General features: G+C 45.1%; 1 protein-coding gene across 4 annotated transcripts in view; it reads right to left on the bottom strand.

Moving 5' to 3' along the window:
* Nucleotides 1–1,176: 1,176 nt before the first annotated feature.
* Tcaim (T cell activation inhibitor, mitochondrial) overlaps nucleotides 1,177–17,928 on the bottom strand; it is a 30,783-nt gene continuing 14,031 nt past the window's right edge. For all 4 annotated transcript variants that reach the window (XM_038322674.2, XM_038322676.2, XM_038322677.2 and 1 more), the window contains 7 exons: nucleotides 14,107–14,359; nucleotides 11,995–12,117; nucleotides 10,937–11,034; nucleotides 10,307–10,398; nucleotides 5,134–5,366; nucleotides 3,740–3,871; nucleotides 1,177–2,669 (listed from right to left, as the gene is read on the bottom strand). In XM_038322674.2, the coding sequence (XP_038178602.1) occupies nucleotides 2,429–2,669; nucleotides 3,740–3,871; nucleotides 5,134–5,366; nucleotides 10,307–10,398; nucleotides 10,937–11,034; nucleotides 11,995–12,117; nucleotides 14,107–14,359 (1,172 nt within the window). In that variant the 3' untranslated portion in view covers nucleotides 1,177–2,428. The remainder of the gene's footprint in view (nucleotides 2,670–3,739; nucleotides 3,872–5,133; nucleotides 5,367–10,306; nucleotides 10,399–10,936; nucleotides 11,035–11,994; nucleotides 12,118–14,106; nucleotides 14,360–17,928) is intronic.

The raw sequence follows: 17,928 nt of genomic DNA, 5'->3' as shown, positions 1-17,928 counted from the left end.
GACTGGACGCAGCTGTGTTTCTCAAGGCGCCAACACAGAACGGCAACACTTCTCCAAAGGAAACAAGTAGTTTACGTAGAGGCAAAAGGCCGAAAATATAAGCTGAATCCCCACCCTTTAATAACTGAACTACAACCATTTGGAGCCCCTCGTGCCCATAATGGTTTACATAAAAGGCCAGACTCAAGAGAAACAACACTGTTACACTGATTACTTGAGAGATTCGTTTGTCCCCACAACAGAAACACCTAACTCCCTCTTGACAGCTACAGGAGATTCCTAGGGCTAGGGAGAGAGCTCTGTGGGAAGGCACCTCGCCACCACGTCTGCACTTGACGTGGATCCCTAGGGTACACATGGTAGGAGAGCATCAGCTCTTAAAAGGTGTCCTCTCACTTGGACATACATGCGGTAGTGTGCGTGTGCATGTGCACTTTCACACACACAAAGTAAAAGGGTGTTTCGGCTGGAGGTGTAGCTCAGTAGAACACTTGCTCTAACAGGTACAAGGTCCCAAGCTCAATCTCCAGCACAACACCAAAAAGGGGTGGTATTTGTACCAACCGATAAAGCTGGGTGTCAGAGAAACTTCAGTCAGCCCAGTTACTAGGTAGGCAAGGAGCAACCATCAGGGTGCAGGTGGCATACATGAAATCAAACCCTGCCAGGCTGTGGGCAAGCAGGGTCCCTGCAGAGATAGGTGTTGATTGTCAGTGTGGAGGGAGCCTAAGGAAGCTGACTGCCAGGCAGGCCAGGGTTGCGTCTTCCACATTGACCCAAACAGCATGGTGCTGGGAAGCACAGGCTGTCCTCCCTCCTGCAATGTGCTTCCAGGTCCCCTACAGACCACGCCCACCACCGCTAGGCCTCTACTGCAAGAACCTCTGGCTCCAGTGGTGACCTGGCCTTCATTTCATGTGCCCGCTTCTCAAAGCCTCCTCTCTCTCACTAACTCAGAGGCTCCTTAGGGGTTCCTTTCTGGAACAAAGGGAGAAAGAGGGGCTTTGGCAGCCCTGAAGTTGAGGGGCTTGCCATGGCTCTCCTTGTGTGGGCAAGCTCGGTTGTGATCAGAGCTCAGATTTTGTGGGGGACCTGCTTTCTCTGTGGTGGGGGAGATGAAGTCCACAGGGTCCCTTTTCCAACAACTCCTCGTCATGGAAACAAGGGGAACAGCTATGTGGCCAACAAGGTATTGTTTATTATGTAACAATTAGTTCAAAAACAAATCCAACACACATTACAGAAGATTCTGTGTTAGTTGATGTTAGAAGTGGCACAATCCAAACAATTTTCCAATAAACTAGCATATCTTTGAGGACTCCCCAACCCAGACAGGGCTTCTCTGTGTAACAGCTCTGGTTGTCCTGGAACTCACTTTGTAGACCAGACTGGCCTTGAAGTCACAGAGATCCGCCTGCCTCTGCCTCCCGAATGCTGGGATTAAAGGCACGTGCCACCAAACCCAACTTGAGGACTCTTTCTTAGGGAGAGTATTTACAGCAACATTTGTCAAAAGCAATAGTAGCACAGCCGATCCTTTAAAAGCCAGTTCTTATCTTGAACATACATCTGAACTGTTTATAAAAATCCCAAACACGAAAAACTGACTTTAGTGTCTCCTTTGTTGTAATGCCTGGGGGAAGTTCCCTAGGATGTCCCAGGGAAAAGTGTGGTGTGGAATGCAGGGTGGCCTTCTCTGGGTAGAGAATGGGCCTCCACAGCGTGGGGGACACCGGAGACCAGAACAGGCAGCTGCTTTACCTGGGCCAGAGCTGAAGAGATGAAGACAGCTTTTTCCTGGTACTTGGGATGGAACCCAGGGCCTATGCCTACCAAGAACAAGCTCTACCAATACTTTAATTGGTAGAAGGTGTCATGTATTTAAATTCTCTGTCACTGATGTTTTAATAAGCTACTATCAGACAATGTTAATGGCATATATTCAATAGTTTTTAAAAAATCTTTCTCAAACAAAATGTGGTTATTTGATTTTTGCTCCTCACCAACCATCTGTCTGAACACAGTGTCCATTACCGGCTGCCAAGTGTGTTTGTGTCTGTGCGATGTAACCATGAAGACACGTGTTGAGCTGTCTGCATGTAAACATGTGTTCCAGTACCAAAGAGCCACACCGAACGAGACCAATTTGTGCACATGCACACTCACTCCTATAAAAATATATGACTCTTACAGAACTCTCTTTAACATAAGTTTTTCTTCTAAGCATCTCTTTGCCTAACCATCAGCATTGCAAGACTAGGGGACAAACCATTTGGAAACAAGCTTCTTAGCATAAAGTCACTACAGAGAAAACTCCGCTTTAATGCAGCACTTGGAACTCTGTCCTGATGTGAATACTAACATCAAACTGAATCTACATAAACCCAACAGTTTCTCGTTCCTCCAGAAAATAAGACAGGTGTCTCTGTTACTTCATGGCTTCTCCTTTCTTCCAGTTCCATGGGATGCACAGGTCTCCATCCTGCATGACGGAGTAAAAATGCGACACGCAGAGGTGCATCCCGTGCAGATAAGGCAGCGACAGCTGCAGGAGTCTCCGACAGCAGTCCACCATCTGTCTGCTGGAAATGCTGGGCTCTTTGTAAAACTTCTCCAGAGAAAATTTCTTTGTGGAAGCTTGTATCAATTCATTTTCAATAACTTTTAACCTATTAAATAAAAAATTGTCATGAGATATTACTAAAGATAAAATATAAATATAAATAACATATAAAGATGTTCTTAAATGTTGGGGTGACAAAATAGTGCCATGCAAGGCAGTCATTTGAAAAGACATGCCAAGAGTACCCTGTGCCCATTACTGGCTGATTTATTTCTACATAAATCTCTAAAAGCATATTTAATCAATCTTTTTAGCATCAGTGAGGTAAAGACAATACACAATTTATTCCTAATTTTCAAAGATTTATTGTTTTTACTGTGTATGGTGTTTTGTCTGCACAGGTGTCTGTGCACCACCGGTATGCTTGGTGCCCTTGGAAACCAGAACAGGGTGTTGAACTCCTGGAACTGGGGTTACAAATGGTTGTAAGGCACCATGTGGGTGGGTGCTGGGAATTGAACCTGGGTCCTCTGCAAGAGCAGCCAGTGCTCTCAACAGCCGAGTCATCTCTCCAGCCCAATGGAGCGTGGTTTAAAAAGCTTTCATACACCTTCCCTAGCCACTGCTGGTGTCGAAATGAAGAGAAAACTGGGAGAATAAACCCTGACTTGGATGCTGCCATCAGGCCGTGCCCTGCCCTGAGCTGCTTCTCCCTCCCTGCTCACTATCTGGATCTGGTGTCCATTTGTCTGTCCATTCCTTTGTATGGACCCACTCCTACAACGGACTCAACTCTACAGCTTCAAACCTGTAAGAGGAAACCACAGGTTGTCAAGTGACTCCGAGTTATAACAATACAGACACAGGACTACTTGTGAACGAGATACACTTTAAAATTTAAATATAGTAGGGCTGGAGAGATGACTCAGCAGTTATGGGCGCTTGTGATTCTCACAGAGACGCAAGCTCAGACGTCAGTACCACATGGTGGTTCACAGCTGCCCACAACTCCATCTTCAGGGGGCCCAAGATCATCGTTGTTCCCTGCTGATCTGGTCTGTGCCGACAGATACGGCAGCTACACGTGAATAAAATAACTAAAATGCAGACGACGCTTCCTGCCGTCTGTTTAGACGTCAGGCCTCACACCTCCTGAAGCAGACGTACAGTACTTACTCCTCCCTTCTTGTTATGTTTTCTCTTGCCTGCTGGGCTCGGCTTCTCATAAACGACTGGAGGCTTGCCGGATCGGAGAGGGCAGGGATGTTAAAATGCCCGAGTTCGTGCAAGCTTGGCTCGTACCTGTCGCTGAAACGAAGTGTGTATTAAGGGACACATCACCACTTCCACACCAATGCCTTTTATCAAGTGACTGAGGACAGTCATGAGGACGACCACATTCAATCACAGCAACGCTGATGATGACGTGCTGGTCCTGACATGGCACGACCCTCCTCAAGGATTGCATTTAAGCACAAAGAAAAGTGCAGGTAATGCGCTTGCGCGCGCACACACACACACACACACACACACACACACACACACACACACACACACACTTTAGCTACTGACTTTACATCACGACTGAGTGATTTACTTTGCTGATCAGTGGCGATGTTTTCAGAATCCACTCTCAGTCTCTCGGTTTGGTTTTGGACGCATGCAGAACAGGGCTATGAATACAATTCTTTTCACAAGTAGTGACTTTTTTGTTTTGTTTTTGAGACAGGGTTGCATTGTTTATCTAAGGCTGGCCTTGAATTTACAGTGATCCTCCTGCTTCTGCTTTAAGTGTACCAAATGCCTGGCCTCCATTTTGGAAATTATGTGTGTGAATGTGTATATATGTACAGACACACACATATATATGTGTCTGTGTCTGTCTGTCTCTGCATGTGAATGCAGTGCCTGAAGAGGTCAAAGGCATGGATCCACTGGCTGTAAGCTACCTGACATGGGCCCTGGGAACTGAACTTGAATCTTCTACCAAAAGAGTATCTGCTTTTAACTCCTAAACCATTTCTCCAGCCACTCATTTCCACTATTATTATTATTTTATTAAATTTATAAGAACCATACAATGAAACAAAACCAGCTCAATGTACTGTTGGGAAATATTATTTTCAGGTGTGTGACTTTTGTTTATGCTGTATTTGTTTAACTCACTGAAGCTGTGATTCTTTGCCTGTCTAAAACACCTGAGGGTCTAATAAAGAGCAGAATGGCCAATAGAGAGGCAGGAGAAAGGTTAGGTGGGGCTGGCAGGCAAAGAGAATAAATAGTAGGAGAAATGAGGAAGAGAAGGAGCAACAAAAGGAGTCAAGGGGTCAGCCAGTCACAGAGTAAGAAGGAAAATAAGATATATAGAAGTAAGAAAAGAAAAAAGCACAGAGGAAGAAGGTAGATGGGATAATTTAAGAAAAGTTGGCTAGAAACAAGCCAAGCTAAGGCCAGGCATTAATAAGTAAAATAAGCATCTGTGTGTGAGCCCCAAAAGCCAAAAGAATAAAACATCGCACGCATGACCATGTTCTGATATGCACACACCCCACCCAGTTCCGGATGTTTACCTGCTGAGGATCATCTCTAAGCCGCTCAGACTTTGTGGGTGGGCAGGTGCCCTGCTTTTCAGTAGCTGACTGTGGAACACATCAAGGAGGCAGTAGTACTCATCAAGGGTCAGTGCTGGCTGTAACTCTTCGATATAAACCACTTGTATGCCCCCTAGAAGATTGCTTATCTGGTCTTCAAGGGCTGACATTCTCCTCTGAAGGTCAAAATAACTTGGCAAGCTTTCAAAAAGCTATAGTATTTGGAAAAAAAGACATTTAATTTTATGTTGCTATAATTTTAGGAGTCCAATAAATGAGGAAGTTATAAAAATTATTTTTGTAGATGGAATAGTCAAGTAAAATACAATATAAAAAGGATACTATAATCCTGGAAATACTAATATTCAAAACAAACTATCAGTCTAGTGGTTTTAGACTGAACTGAGAAGAGATTTCAGAAAAAGAAAAAACCCAAGTAACATTCAACGCTAGGTACTAACATTTAAAGACTCACATAGGACTCTTAAGCTAGGTTACAATGATTCAATGTACATTTGCTCATCCCAACTCTTAAGTATTCCCTAAAAACTTTTTAAAATTTATTTCACACACCAACCACAGTTTCTTCTCCCTCTTCTCCTCCCATCCCCTACCCCCTACCTCTGTTCTACCCTGCCCCCAATCTATCTCCATTCAGAAGGGGTAAAGGTCTCCCTTGGAAGTCAACAAAGTATGGCATACCAAGCTGAGGCAGGACCAAGCTCCCCGTGCCCCTTGCATCAAGCCTGGGCAAGGTATTACACCATAGGGAATAGCTTCCAAAGAGCTGCTACATCTACGGCTGTCCCGCCTGTGTGACAAAATGCCTCTCAGGTGGAGGCCATTTCAAAATGAGGGGCTCCTGCTTCCCGGAGCTTGGCCCCCCCCCCCCCGGCGGCTCCCTGGCAGTTTGCTTGAGTTGTGGTGTCTGATCAGCCTCAATGACCTCGTTCACTTTGTTTCTGGTGATGGTTCTTTGCATTGGCTCTGCTATTTTCTTTCTCTGTCCTATTTTTCTCTTGCAAAACACTTAATCTGTTCAAGGAACCAGGAAACATTCCCAACGGCTCCTTGAATACGAAGGAACTGATGCGTCAGTCCCCTCCCTTAATCCAGGCCATTAATGTTATGATTAAGACTCCAGCTCGCTCTCTGGGGGAATTTATGGATCCCCTAGAACAGAAAGAGCTCATGATAATAGAAGATGGGTAAATTATGAAGGAAAACATATGGAGTGACATGAGTTACCATCTATGGAGAGGCTAGCCAGAATGAGAAACCCCTGGTGCATTTTAGATAGGAAAGGCAGGCAGGCTATTCTTGACAATATGAAGCCAGCCATTCAATATTGGAGCAAGCCCTGGGGGTGGAATCCCGAAGAATAGGTTTGGGTTACCTTGAGGGCATATATGAATTAGGGCCATGAGAAAGTTAGCAGTTGGTTAATGTTGTGAGACGAATGTCAAAGAAAAGCTCTGCCCACCTGGCCCTAACCACAAGACATGCTGAAAACAATCAACTGCCTGTAATCATTTTTTTCATGTAAGCTTTTGTGTCTGCCAACTTCCTTCTGTAATCTCATAAAAGTAATGCTTGAATTTTAGTAAATTTGCAGCAGATTCAAACCTCATTAGGGTTGTGTCTGTCTGTCATTCGCCGAATCCCGGGTTCTCCTTAGCCTTCACCCCTGTTCTCCCTCGGTCTTCGATCTCCAAGAGAGTCGGTCTGTGGCAAAGAGCCAGCTCATGTGTCAGGGACAGGGCCTGGTCCTACTGCTAGGGGTCCCATAAGAAACCAAGCTACACAACTGTCACCCAGATGCAGAGGGCCTAGGTCAGTCTAGAGTCCATGAGCTCCCACTAGCTTGAGTCACCTGTCTCTGTGGGTTTCCCCTTCATAATCTTGACTCCCACCCCTTGCTCAAAAAAAAAAAATCCCTCCTCCCTTTCCTCAGTTGGACTCTGGGAGCTTGGCCCAGTGCTTGGCTGTGGATCTCCACATCTGCTTCTATCGGTCACTGGGTGAAGGCTCTCTATGATGACAGCTAGGCCGTCACCAATCTGATTGCAGGTATTCCCTAAAAATTTACTTTTAGTCAACAAATTTCAAATTCATTTGACAGACACAGAACGCATCACGGAACACTTACTGTCTGTGCAAGCAATGAGTACACATGCAGGTGTAAGGGTTTGTCTGTTTGCTAGAGCTCAGTCGAGGGGCAAGAAAATAAAGCAAGAGTGTGTCACTTCAAGTGTCAGATGCAGCTGGCAGGTCAGAGCGAGGTCTAGACAATGGCCGCCAAGACTTCTGATCTGACAGAAAGTATAAAAGGATTTGGAAACAGCAGATGAATGGAATGCTTTGGGGGAAAAAGGCCATGTCCAAAACCAACAGGAAGCTGTGTGTGGCTGGCGCATGGTGTGTCCTGGTGAGTGGGAGGGGCTGGCACATGGTACATGTACTGGTGAGTGGGAGGGGCTGGCGCATGGCATGTGTGCTGGTGAGTGGGAGGGGCTGGGATCAGGGAGGATTTTAAGGACTTTGGTTTTTTGTAGAAATCTGGGATTTGCAGTGTTAACATGACTAGAAGACTTTAGCCAAGCTATAATGGTGCACATCTTTAACCCTAGAACTTAGGAGTCAGAGGCAGGGGGTTCTCTGTGAGTTCAAGGCCAGCCTGGGGCTACAGAGCGAGTTCCAGGACGGCCAGGGCTACACAGAAAAAGACCAAAGAGAAAGAAGGAAGGAAGGAAGGAAGGAAGGAAGGGAAGGAAGGAAGGAAGGAAAGAAGAAAGGAGGGAGGGAAGGAAGGAAGGAAAGAAGGAAGGAAGGGGACTGGAAGGCATCAGGTAGCCTATAATGAAGATAATAACTAGTTTTTATAGACCATCCATCATCTACTTACTACATTTTGTAAAAATTCTACTCCCTGACTCTCCTCTTCTTGGGTTGTATATGAAGTGTAAGCACATTCAGGAGCTTTGAGAACTGTGGGTTCATATGGCGTGTGCTGGGTTCTGTAAGCGTGAGTCTATGACAGTGCAGACACGGTGCAGTTACACAGCAGCTGTTAATTCCATCTGGACTCTGGCAATCCTTGCGCGTTTTGTTGTATGTTGCCTTTTCACATGTGCAGACCATGTGAAATCACTACTCTGCACAGAACAGAGCTCCCCCCAGGATCTGCCGCATGCCCTTTTAGTGGTCAGATTGCTGATCCCCATGTCTAGGCAGCCACAGACCTGCTCTGACTGCTTCCTGTTATCTTGTGACTTCAAGAATGGTACAGACATGGGAGCTATACAGACTAAAACCTTCAGATACCGACCTTCCTACCTAGGCCGCTGCACACATCAGAGGTTCCTGCCCATTTCTGAACAGGACTTATACTGACGTACATTAGACTTCCTCCACTCCTGGCTATTATGAGTATCTGTGTATAGATTTCTACGTGATGATAACTTCACTTTCCACTATAAATGCCCAGGAATGACTTGCTGGGTCACCTGCCAGAACGTTCAGCTCTTTAAGATGCTGGGCTCCTAGTGTGGAGCTCTGCACATCTGGGTCCTTGTCAGGAGCGAGCCAGGTCTCCACGTCCTCATCCTCACGTGGTCATGCACTCTGTCCACTCAGCAGCTCTGCCCAGCGTGGGGCTGGAACCCAGCATCTAACAGGCGGCAAGCTCTCCAGCTCTCCGCCCCGCCCCAGCTCTGAGCTCTGTCATCTGGAGACTCTCTTCATGTCTGTGGCACGTATTCTACTTGGTTTGGCATTTCTTTTTTAACTGCTGAGTGTTAAGAGTTCTTATATACTTTAGATACAAAATACCTATTAAATATGTGGCTTGAAATAATAATAACAATAATTAGGGTTTTTTTAAGCCAGGGTTTCATTCACTGTGTAACCCTGGTTGTCCTGGAACTTACTCTATAGACCAGGCTAGCTTAGTGCTAGGATCAAAGGTGTGTGCCACTAAGCCTGGCTAACTACATGTGTTTGCGTGTTTTGTCTACATGTGTATCTCTATACCATGTTAGTGTCTGGTACCACTGGATCCCCTGGGACGGCAGCTACAGATGGCTGTGAGCGGCCATGTGGGGGCTGGGACTCAAACTTGGATCCTCTAGTATTCTATTTGAATAAATCCTTCAGTAAAGATGACATGAAGATGAAGATGGCAAATAAAAACATGAAAAGGTGATCACCATCATTTATTATTTAATGCAAACTAAACTTAAGACACCACCACATACCTACTAGAGTAACAATCATAATTGAAAATATGATTATCTCTTTTGGTATGATCAAAGGATATGATCCAGCAATTCTATCTAGGAATTTATCCATGAGGTGAAAAATGCATTTCCCATGTTTGTATCAACCAGGCACAGTGGTGTACACCTGTAATCCTAAGACAAGTTTCAGTCTGGTTTGATTTATATTGTAAGTTCTAGTTCAGCCAGGGCTACATAATGAGACTCTTTCAAACAAACAAATACCCCAAAGCCCCCAAAACAAAAAAAAAAAACCAAACCAAACTAAATAAAAATGTTCACATTAGGGGCTGGAGAGACAGCTTAGTGGTTAAGGGCGCTTACTCTTGCACAGGAGCTGGGTTTGACTCCCAGCGCTCACACGGTGTTCACAACTATCTGGAACCCCAGCTTCAGGGGATCCTGTGCCCTATTCTGACCTCCTTGGGAACTGGGCACACACATGGTTCACAGACATACACATATGCAGACAAAACACTTACATATAAAATAAATAAATCTAAGAATAAAATTTAGCAATGAAACACGCTCACCTCAGCTTTGTTTGAGTTTAAAACTAACACGAGGGCCTGTGAGCCGGAGGCTGAGCCCAGGCCTGCTCGAGTGTGACGGTCTGAACGCAATCCCTGGGCCCAGGCGGGAAAAACAACTACCGTTCAACCTCTGGCCTCTGTGCAGACATGCAGACATACACACAAGATAAATAAGTGCAAAAGAAAGCTATCTGCACACTGAAGTACTCGTTATGTGGTATTACTGGACTGAACTCTAGAGCTACGCTGTCCAGTGCTGCAGTTTGCTGACGTCATACTCTCGTCTGAAATGAAAGCGTGGGGCAAGTCAGAGAGGCCTGCTTGCTCCGGGCTCCTCCTTACTCTCGTCCAGTGATGGTGGACATCCATGGTTCCCAGCATCACGTGGCCCAGCGCACTCATGCCGGAGCGGTCTGTGAACACGATGGTGCATCCTGACGAGAAAACAGACTGTGGTCATGGCCCAGCGGACTCGTCCTGTAACACGGTGCAAACCATCCTGGAACCCAGCGTATGCACTCGGGATTAAATCTAGTACATCCTAGAAGCCTATTTTATGTTTCTCCTTTATTCAAAGGAACAGATTTAAACATTTGTTTTATTCTACTTTTTTCTTTGATAGGGTTTCTCTGTGTAACCCTGGCTGTCCTCAAACTTACAAAGATCTGCCTGCTTCTGCCTCCTGAGTACTGGAATTAAAGGCATGTGCTACCACCATCCACGGATTTAAACATCTAACTCTGATAAAGTCTCTTAGTTTTGTGCTACAATTTACAGATGTGTACCACAGATTTTCTAAAAGAGAGTGGACAGTCGGGCAGTGATAGCACACACCTTTATTCCCAGCACTCGGGAGATAGAGGCAGGGAGATCTGAGTTCTTCAGAGTGAGTTCCAGAACAGCCAGGACTATGCAGAGAAACCCTGTTTTGATAAAAACAAACAAACAAACAAGAGAGTAGACAATAGTTACCTTTTGCATTCTGAAGTGGTTCCAAATTCTGCTGCGCAAGGCGGCTGAGACTGTGCAGCTGGCTGCAGCGATGGGCAACACCCCAGCCCCTTTGCCACCTAGGCCAACAGACACAGCCACGTTAACAGCAGCACAGAGGGGATGGGCAGGCTCTCACCCCAACCGACTCTTGACAAGGTCAACAGCCTCTTCCTGGAGCACAGAGAATCATGTTTCAAATGATCTTATGTTTCTACGATGTTCTCCTCTCTCTCTCTCTCTCTCTCTCTCTCTCTCTCTCTCTCTCTCTCTCTCTCTCTCTCTCTCTCTCTCTCTCTTCACTGTAGCTTTGAGCCTGTCCTGGAACTCGCTCTATATACCAGGCTGGTCTCCAACTCTTAGAGATCCACCTGCCTCTGCCTCCCGAGTGCTGAGACTAAAGACGTGCACCACCACCGCCTGGCGTGTATGTGTGTGTGTGTGTGTGTGTGTGTGTGTGTGTGTGTGTATTGAGACAAGGTCTCATTAGTTTCAGGCTAGTCTGAAACTTGCTTTACAGCCAAAGATGACCGTCATTGTCTGGTCATTCTGCCTCTACCTCCATAACTGTGTGATCGCAGGTGCGCACCACCAAATCCAGCTTTTGTGGTGTTGGGGATGAAACCCAGGGCCCAGTGTGTCCTAAGCAAGCACTTCATTAACTGAGCCAATTCATTCCTGCACATCTGACTGTGTGTGGCCTCCGTGGGCTCACGTCTGAACTGGTGCTCACCACTTGGCGCAATTACTTCAGGAAGATTAAGAGGCGTGGCCTTGTTGGAGGAGGTGCCACTGGGGACAGGCTTCGAGGTTCCTAGTGAGCCCCTCTCTCTGCCTCATGGCTGTCTCACCATCTAAGCTCTCGGCTACTGCTCCAGCACCATGCCTGTCTGTCTGCCATGCTCCCCACCATGACGGTCAGGGACTCGCCCTCTGAAACTGTAAGCAAGTCCCAATTAGATGTTTCCTTTTGTGAACTGCTTGGTCATGATATCTTTTTGCAGGACCAGGACAGTAAGACAGCCAGGATACTTTATTACCTGATATCTGAAAGTTGCAGAAGGTCAGACAGCTCCCTCTTCAGACGATCCAGCTCCTTCCGAAGAGGCAAGCTGTTCTTCAGCTTTTTCACGGCACTCTGCCCATTGCTCCCTAGCCAGGACCTAGACCGAAACCAGAGACAACACACGGGGTGGGGATGGAGGCCAGCGGCACAGCACACGCCAGAGCAAGTGAGGCCCTAGTTCCATCCCTAGGACCGCAAACAAAAATAAAACAAACTAACTAGAAGTCCTAAACACACACGTTAAAGCACTCCACTGTTAACCTGAATTTTCAGTCTGACCTTTACTTCTGTTTTTTTTTTAATATTTATTTATTTATTATGTATACAATATTCTGTCTGTGTGTATGCCTGCAGGCCAGAAGAGGGCACCAGACCCCATTACAGATGGTTGTGAGCCACCATGTGGCTGCTGGGAATTGAACTCAGGACCTTTGGAAGAGCAGGCAATGCTCTTAACCTCTGAGTCATCTCTCCAGCCCACTTCTGTTTTTTTTTTTAATGATTTAACTTTATTTTATGTGCACTGGTGTGAGGGTGTCAGGTCCCCTGGAACTGGAGTTACAGACAGTTGTGAGCTGCCATGTGGGTGCTGGGAATTGAACCTGGGTCCTCTGGAAGAGCAGCCATGCTCTTCCCTGCTGAGCCTTCTCTCCAGCCCCCAGATCTTTACTTCTAAGGAGCCCACTTCAAGAGGCTGCCACCCTTGCTGAGCCATGTTCAATTATGGCAGCTTCTTTTCAGTATTACAAAAATTAAATCAGATCATGCCTATTCCTATGTTTAGAGATGAAACAATCAGGAAGAATGTGAAGAGTCTTCTAAGCCTTTAACTGTTTACTGGAGAACATTAATTAATTAACAATAACATTACTGCTGGCTGCAGGAGCTCATTACTTTGCACACAACACCTGAGGGCAGAACTGAGAACCATGAAGCTCACGGTGAGCATACGTGGGTCACGCACGGCTGAGACACACACTGTGTGGATGTGTCCTGGGAGATGAAAACCTGCCTTGTGGATTCCAAAATGGCAGAACCTTTCATTTTAATCAGTCTTTGATTTTAATACAAGGTTGCAGTACCCTGTGCTCTCAAAGCCAACTCCTCATCTCTCTGCCTAATCCATCTGCGGGCTAGACCTACACACATATATAGAGAGAGAGAGAGAGAGAGAGAGAGAGAGAGAGAGAGAGAGAGAGAGAGAGAGTCTCATTACACAGCCCTGGCTGGCCTCAGAACTCAAGTATGTAGACCCAGTTGGTCTTGACCTCACACAGATCCTCCGGCCCCTGCTTCCCAAATGCTGAGATGAAAGGAAAGGCACTGCACATCCTACTCATATCGAGTTTTTATAATTTAAAAACATTCTTTTACAATTGTCCATTTAAGATATTTTATAAAGCTATCTCCCCCCCTCCTCTCTCTCTCTCTCTCTCTCTCTCTCTCTCTCTCTCTCTCTAATCTATCCATCTGTGTGTCTGTCTGTCTGTTTACTCTGAGACAGAGATTCATTATATATCCCAGAGTGGTCTGCCTTCATCTCTTCGCGGTCCTGACTGCCCTCCAAAGGCAGGGACGAGCCACGTGTCACTACAGCTGGTGTGCCTTTCTGTAAGTAATTTTTATTAAAGTCAGTTACCTTTGAACCCTCCATATAGACTGGCAATGCCTAACATGCAAATAATTGATTTAAAAAACTTAAATCTTGGGGCTGGTGACTCAGAAGTTAGGAGCTCTCAATGCTCTTCCAGGGGATCCGATTTAATTCCCAGCACTCACAGGGCAGCTCACAACTGTCTGTAACTCCAGTTCCAGAGGATCTAACACCTTCACACGAATGCACATAAAATAGTTAAATAACTTATTAAAAAAATAAAACAAAACAAAAAACTTAAATCTTTTGCATGTAGCTGGTATTAAACAATAACAAAATGGAAGTATTTTTGCAACTTTAAGCAAGACACATGAAATATCTTTTCTCATGGTTTCTGTATTAAATATATTACTAAAATTTCTTTTCCTATTAAACCAGAACACATTTAAACATAAACTACATGAGGCTGTTTAAATAAAACCTTTGACTTACATTAGGGTTGTTTCCACTCTTGAGACGTGTTCGAGGTCTTCGTCAGGGTCCTTGAACCCAGTGAAGGAATAGTAGGACTTATGCCATTTGATGGGTCTGTCAGGCATCCCTGTAACTTCCTGGAGAGGCTGGGAATGCACGTTAGTGTTCAAGCTTTGGACGTGTTCAACAGACAAACTGCAGGAGTTGAGAATATACAATACTGTGCTTAGCAGATCGCTGGTGTGCAAAGTAAATCTGACTGCTCGAAATCCTAGAGAATATAATTCCCCAAACAATTAATACAGATGATTACTTGTTTTACCTTAGAATAATTTTTCATGAAACAATTATAGAGTTAAAATCTTTAAAAACATTTTATTAGCCATTAAAAATCACCACCCCGGCAAATGGAAACCACTCCCTCTTCCAAGCTCCACAGCAGTATTCCCATCTTGGTGATTCCTTTCTGGTTTGTCACCAGTGAGGACCCTCACCCTAGCTGGGAAGGGATGGAGACGGTTTTCAGCGCTGCCATGAACCTTGCTACTGAAGAGAGGGAAGTGCTTCCATGTCCATCACAGGGGACACGGGGACGCCTGCATTGGCAGTGCCTGCTAAGGGAAGGCCCAAGCTACATCTACCTAGTGGTGGTCACAGAAGCTCATCTTTTTAAATTGATTTTGTGTGTGTGTGTGTGTGTGTGTGTGTGTGCCTGTGTGTAAGTACTCCTGGTGCACAGGGAGGCCCGAAGAAGGTGTACGATCCCCTTGGAACTGGAGTTACAGACTGCTGTAATTGCCATGGGGATTCTTGGAATTGAACAGAGGTCCTCTGGAAGAGCAGCCAGTGCTCTTAATCACTGAACCATCTCTCCAGGTCCAACCCCCAATTTTTAAAAGTAGTTTGAAAATTACACAAGGGTGTTGGAAATACAGTTAAGTTAGTTCAGTGGCAGAGTTCTTGCCTAGAACACACAAGTCCTTAGGTTTGGTTCATAGCCCTGACAAAAAAAATAAAATTCTATTAAGTATCATTATTATTTTAGGCAAGGTCTCACTTTGTAGCCCTGGCTGGCCTCAAACTCACAGATATATGCTTGCCTCTGCCTCCTGAGTACTGGCTTATCACTTTGGCTACAAATACCTTATAAGCACATGCTCATTGTAAAGTTTCATACACACACACACGACTAAAAGTCTATTAGGAGGCATTTAGTCTTACGCCTTTACTAGATAGAACCACTGTCCACACACACACACACACACACACACACACACACACACGACTAAACATCTATTAGGAGGCATTTAGTCTTACGCCTTTACTAGATAGAACCACTGTCAACACACACACACACACACACACACGACTAAACGTCTATTAGGAGGCATTTAGTCTCACGCCTTTAGTAGATATAACCACTGTCAACAGCTGGCACATAGTCTCTGAACAACACGTATTAACAATGTAGCTAATCATGCACATGTGGATATTCACAATTGAAATAATTAAAGCTAAGCTGGGCGTGGGGTACAGGAGAGGTAGAGGCAGATGGATTGGGGTTTTAAGGTTATCCTTGGCTATATATAGTGAGTTTGAGGCCTGCCTGGGCTAAGAAACTTCTCCTCAAAAGAATAAAACCTACCCCATCCCTTCCCTCAAACAAATCCATCATCCCCACCACCAACACCACCACTACAAAAACATTTAAATAAAACTTAAGGGGCAGGAGAGATGGCTCAGTGGTTAAGAGCACTGACTACTCTTCCAGAGAACTCAGGTTCAATTTCCAGATCCATATAGCAACTAACAATTATCTTTAACTCCAAGATCTGACACCCTCACACAGACATATATGCAGGAAAAAACCAATAAAAATAAAATAAAAATAAATAATTAAAAAATAAAAAAAACCAAAACTTAAAATTCAGTTCCTTGATTACATGAGCAACCTTTCAAATACTCAGCAGCCACATGGCTGGCGTTTGCTACACTTGGGAGTACATCTGTGGTATAAATACATCCTTTTCTTATACAAATTCTCTTGGACAGAGCTGTTCTAAATCTTTTCCATATGCTTCTCTGAACTATATATGACATAAATGCTTATGTTATAAGGTGTATGTTTCTAAAAACACGCACATACCCATTTTAAATTGTTCCTTTTAGTGCAGATGGTATCGTTATGGATCTATTATCCATATGTGAACCTTTTTTCTCTTAACTTGGTGACCTTTTGATGGACCAGGCTGACTCCATTTTAAGATTAGAAGTTATCTTGTTACAAGGTTAAAATAAGTTCATTTCTGTTTTCTGTAAAACTTGGATTTGACTGTGTCTTGACCCATTTTCTGGAATTTGGCATGCTCCACATCCTATCCTCTGAAATTTTCACCCTAATAAGATGTTCTACCAAATAATTTTGAAATAGTCAACAACCTCCCACATAACCTAAAATCTCCCAGTCCTTAGAAAGCCCCAAGCCTTACAGTTCTGAGACTATAGTCTGTGGGGACTGCAGACCCTCAGACCCTGAACTTTCTATGACTCCTTGCCTGAAGGAGTAAACTTGTTTTCCTGTGCTGCAGGGGCAGTCTGAGCCTGATGCAGATTCTGTGAATCGACTCTTACAATTAGCAGGTAGGACTTTCCCTGATGTTGATGCCACCATGCCAGTTACCAAACAACTAGCTTACAAGTATTGTCAGGAGGCTATCCGTCCCCACCCGCATCGAGGAGGTTATCAGACTGGGTAAGGACACTGACCACGCCCATCGGGGCTGTGATGGCCGCTGCTCTGGAGTGTCACTGTCTTGGGGCGCGGCCCAGGTCCTGCTTTAACTGTGGACAAGCTGGGTATTTAAAAAAGAAAAACAATGTCCCAACTGCCCCAAGGCCTGATGGGGGCAGGGGAAGGAAAAGAGGGGGAGGGAAAAAGGAAAAAGCCCCATTTGGATTCCTGAACGGCTTGGATGTCCTATGAATGGTTCTCCTGACCATCAGCCATGGCCAAGAGGTAGGTTGGGCCCTGGTCAGGAATCTGCCAGTGCTGATGCCAGTGGGCCTGATAGTCCCGTATGGCTGTACTTCCTTTCCACTGAGTGGACTATGGGACAGCCAGCCATTCCCGTTAACTGGGATACAACAATGTTACTGGTATGTGGAAACTATCTGGCAATCTGTGTTTTCAGAAAACAAGTAATTTATTTCTGCTGGATTTCCCTTCTCCTTGTATTATTATTAGCAATGCCTCTATAGCTAATTTTGCCCTTAATTCCACCAATTCTGCTATTGGTATGTAATACTCACAAGGCCACCTCTTGTGTGGCTCCAGCCACTAAATGTTGGCCCGGTCCTACGGTTTATAAATTTGTAGTACCCCATTATGGCCAGAGCACATTACCAATACTCCATATACTTTGAATAATCCATTATGGTCGTGGGGACTGTGGCCACCTTACAAGAACACTAGCAAGGATTCTCAGGAGTTTCATTTCCGGAATCCAGCCCAATATGGTGTAGTGCCTACCTTCATGGGATGGTGTCTGTGTGGGTCCCACGCCTGGTTAAATTTTGGACCCTTGGCTGTGTAGGATTCTACCTTGTTTAATGGCACAGCAAAATGGAATGCCACAAATATCTTTGAAGATACCTTGCAGTTAAACCAGAGCCAAAATAAGACTTTTCATGCAACTGTCTGTATGTCAGGGCCATTTTTCTTTCTTTTAACTAACGATACCTCGAATGATTCTGCCTTAACTGTTCTCAAGTTTCCTGCCATTTAAGCAGCTGTTGGGCGAGCAAGACGACTGTGGCTGTGTCCGGGTCCCAGGCGTGGTT

This window comes from Arvicola amphibius, chromosome 3, assembly GCF_903992535.2.
Source record: "Arvicola amphibius chromosome 3, mArvAmp1.2, whole genome shotgun sequence".
NCBI classification, from domain to species: Eukaryota; Metazoa; Chordata; class Mammalia; order Rodentia; family Cricetidae; genus Arvicola; species Arvicola amphibius.
This window is presented reverse-complemented; position numbering and strand designations above follow the sequence as displayed.